The following is an 827-nucleotide window of genomic DNA, read 5'->3' as shown; positions in this document are numbered from 1 at the left end:
TTGAAAAAATGAGATCGTCGAGGGTGTCATTTTAGGAAAAGAAGTAGAGTTTTCACGGTGGCGTGTTGGGGGAAAAGACTACAGACCTTCTAATTCCGGAAAGGGGAGGACCCGTCACTTTCCTTGGGAGATGCGCCTGAAGCCATAAGTCAGCTCCTCGTGTCCCGTGCCTGGGAGCAACTTCTCTCTATCTTCTCTTCTCTCCGAAAACTCCATGGATCAACCTCATAAAAGATTGGTAATATTGGACGACCCAGTGATCTCAGATCGCAGAGCTTGGCTAATTTTTTAAGACACCAGTGAGACTTAGCGTAATCAGGGGATAGGACGACGATGAACGCCACCGAATCTTCAATAGCCTCCACGAGACTTGGACCGAGCACCTGATTCTTGCGTTTCACTTGACATTTCCATACCCGGACATGTTCCTTGATGAGCACTTCATTGAGACGATCCGTGAAACTGTGGCTTGTTTCTCTTTGGAAACTGAGGAATATGTCCCACTTGAGCCTCCAATGGGTCTTCATCATCTCTTGATTATTTTCTCTTCGAAATCAAGTTTAAAAGATGCAAAGGATGAATAAATTATTACGTGAATCCCAAGAAAAGGATATGCACCAGCACACGCAACCGGTTTTTATTTACTTTTTCAAAAGATGGAAGCTTTAGTAGTATTTACTTTAGTATTGCACCAGCACACTCCTATCTAATCTATTAAAATCTAATCTATCTAATCTATTAAAACAGAATTACAAAAAAGAAATAACCCTGAATTTTCCTCAATAATTACCGTCTCATGCCATTACCATATATAAAACACAACCGTT

At 41.4% G+C, this 827-nt stretch overlaps 1 protein-coding gene across 1 annotated transcript in view; it reads right to left on the bottom strand.

Annotated features, from left to right (window-relative positions):
• The window catches only part of LOC106312087 (TMV resistance protein N-like), an 889-nt gene extending 352 nt beyond the window's left edge, over nt 1–537 (bottom strand). Inside the window, exon 1 of the mRNA XM_013749470.1 lies at nt 221–537. Within this exon, the coding sequence (XP_013604924.1) occupies nt 221–530 (310 nt within the window). The 5' untranslated portion in view covers nt 531–537. The remainder of the gene's footprint in view (nt 1–220) is intronic.
• Between the last annotated feature and the right edge of the window lie 290 nt (nt 538–827).

The sequence above is a fragment of the Brassica oleracea genome, chromosome C8, assembly GCF_000695525.1.
Source record: "Brassica oleracea var. oleracea cultivar TO1000 chromosome C8, BOL, whole genome shotgun sequence".
NCBI classification, from domain to species: Eukaryota; Viridiplantae; Streptophyta; class Magnoliopsida; order Brassicales; family Brassicaceae; genus Brassica; species Brassica oleracea.
This window is presented reverse-complemented; position numbering and strand designations above follow the sequence as displayed.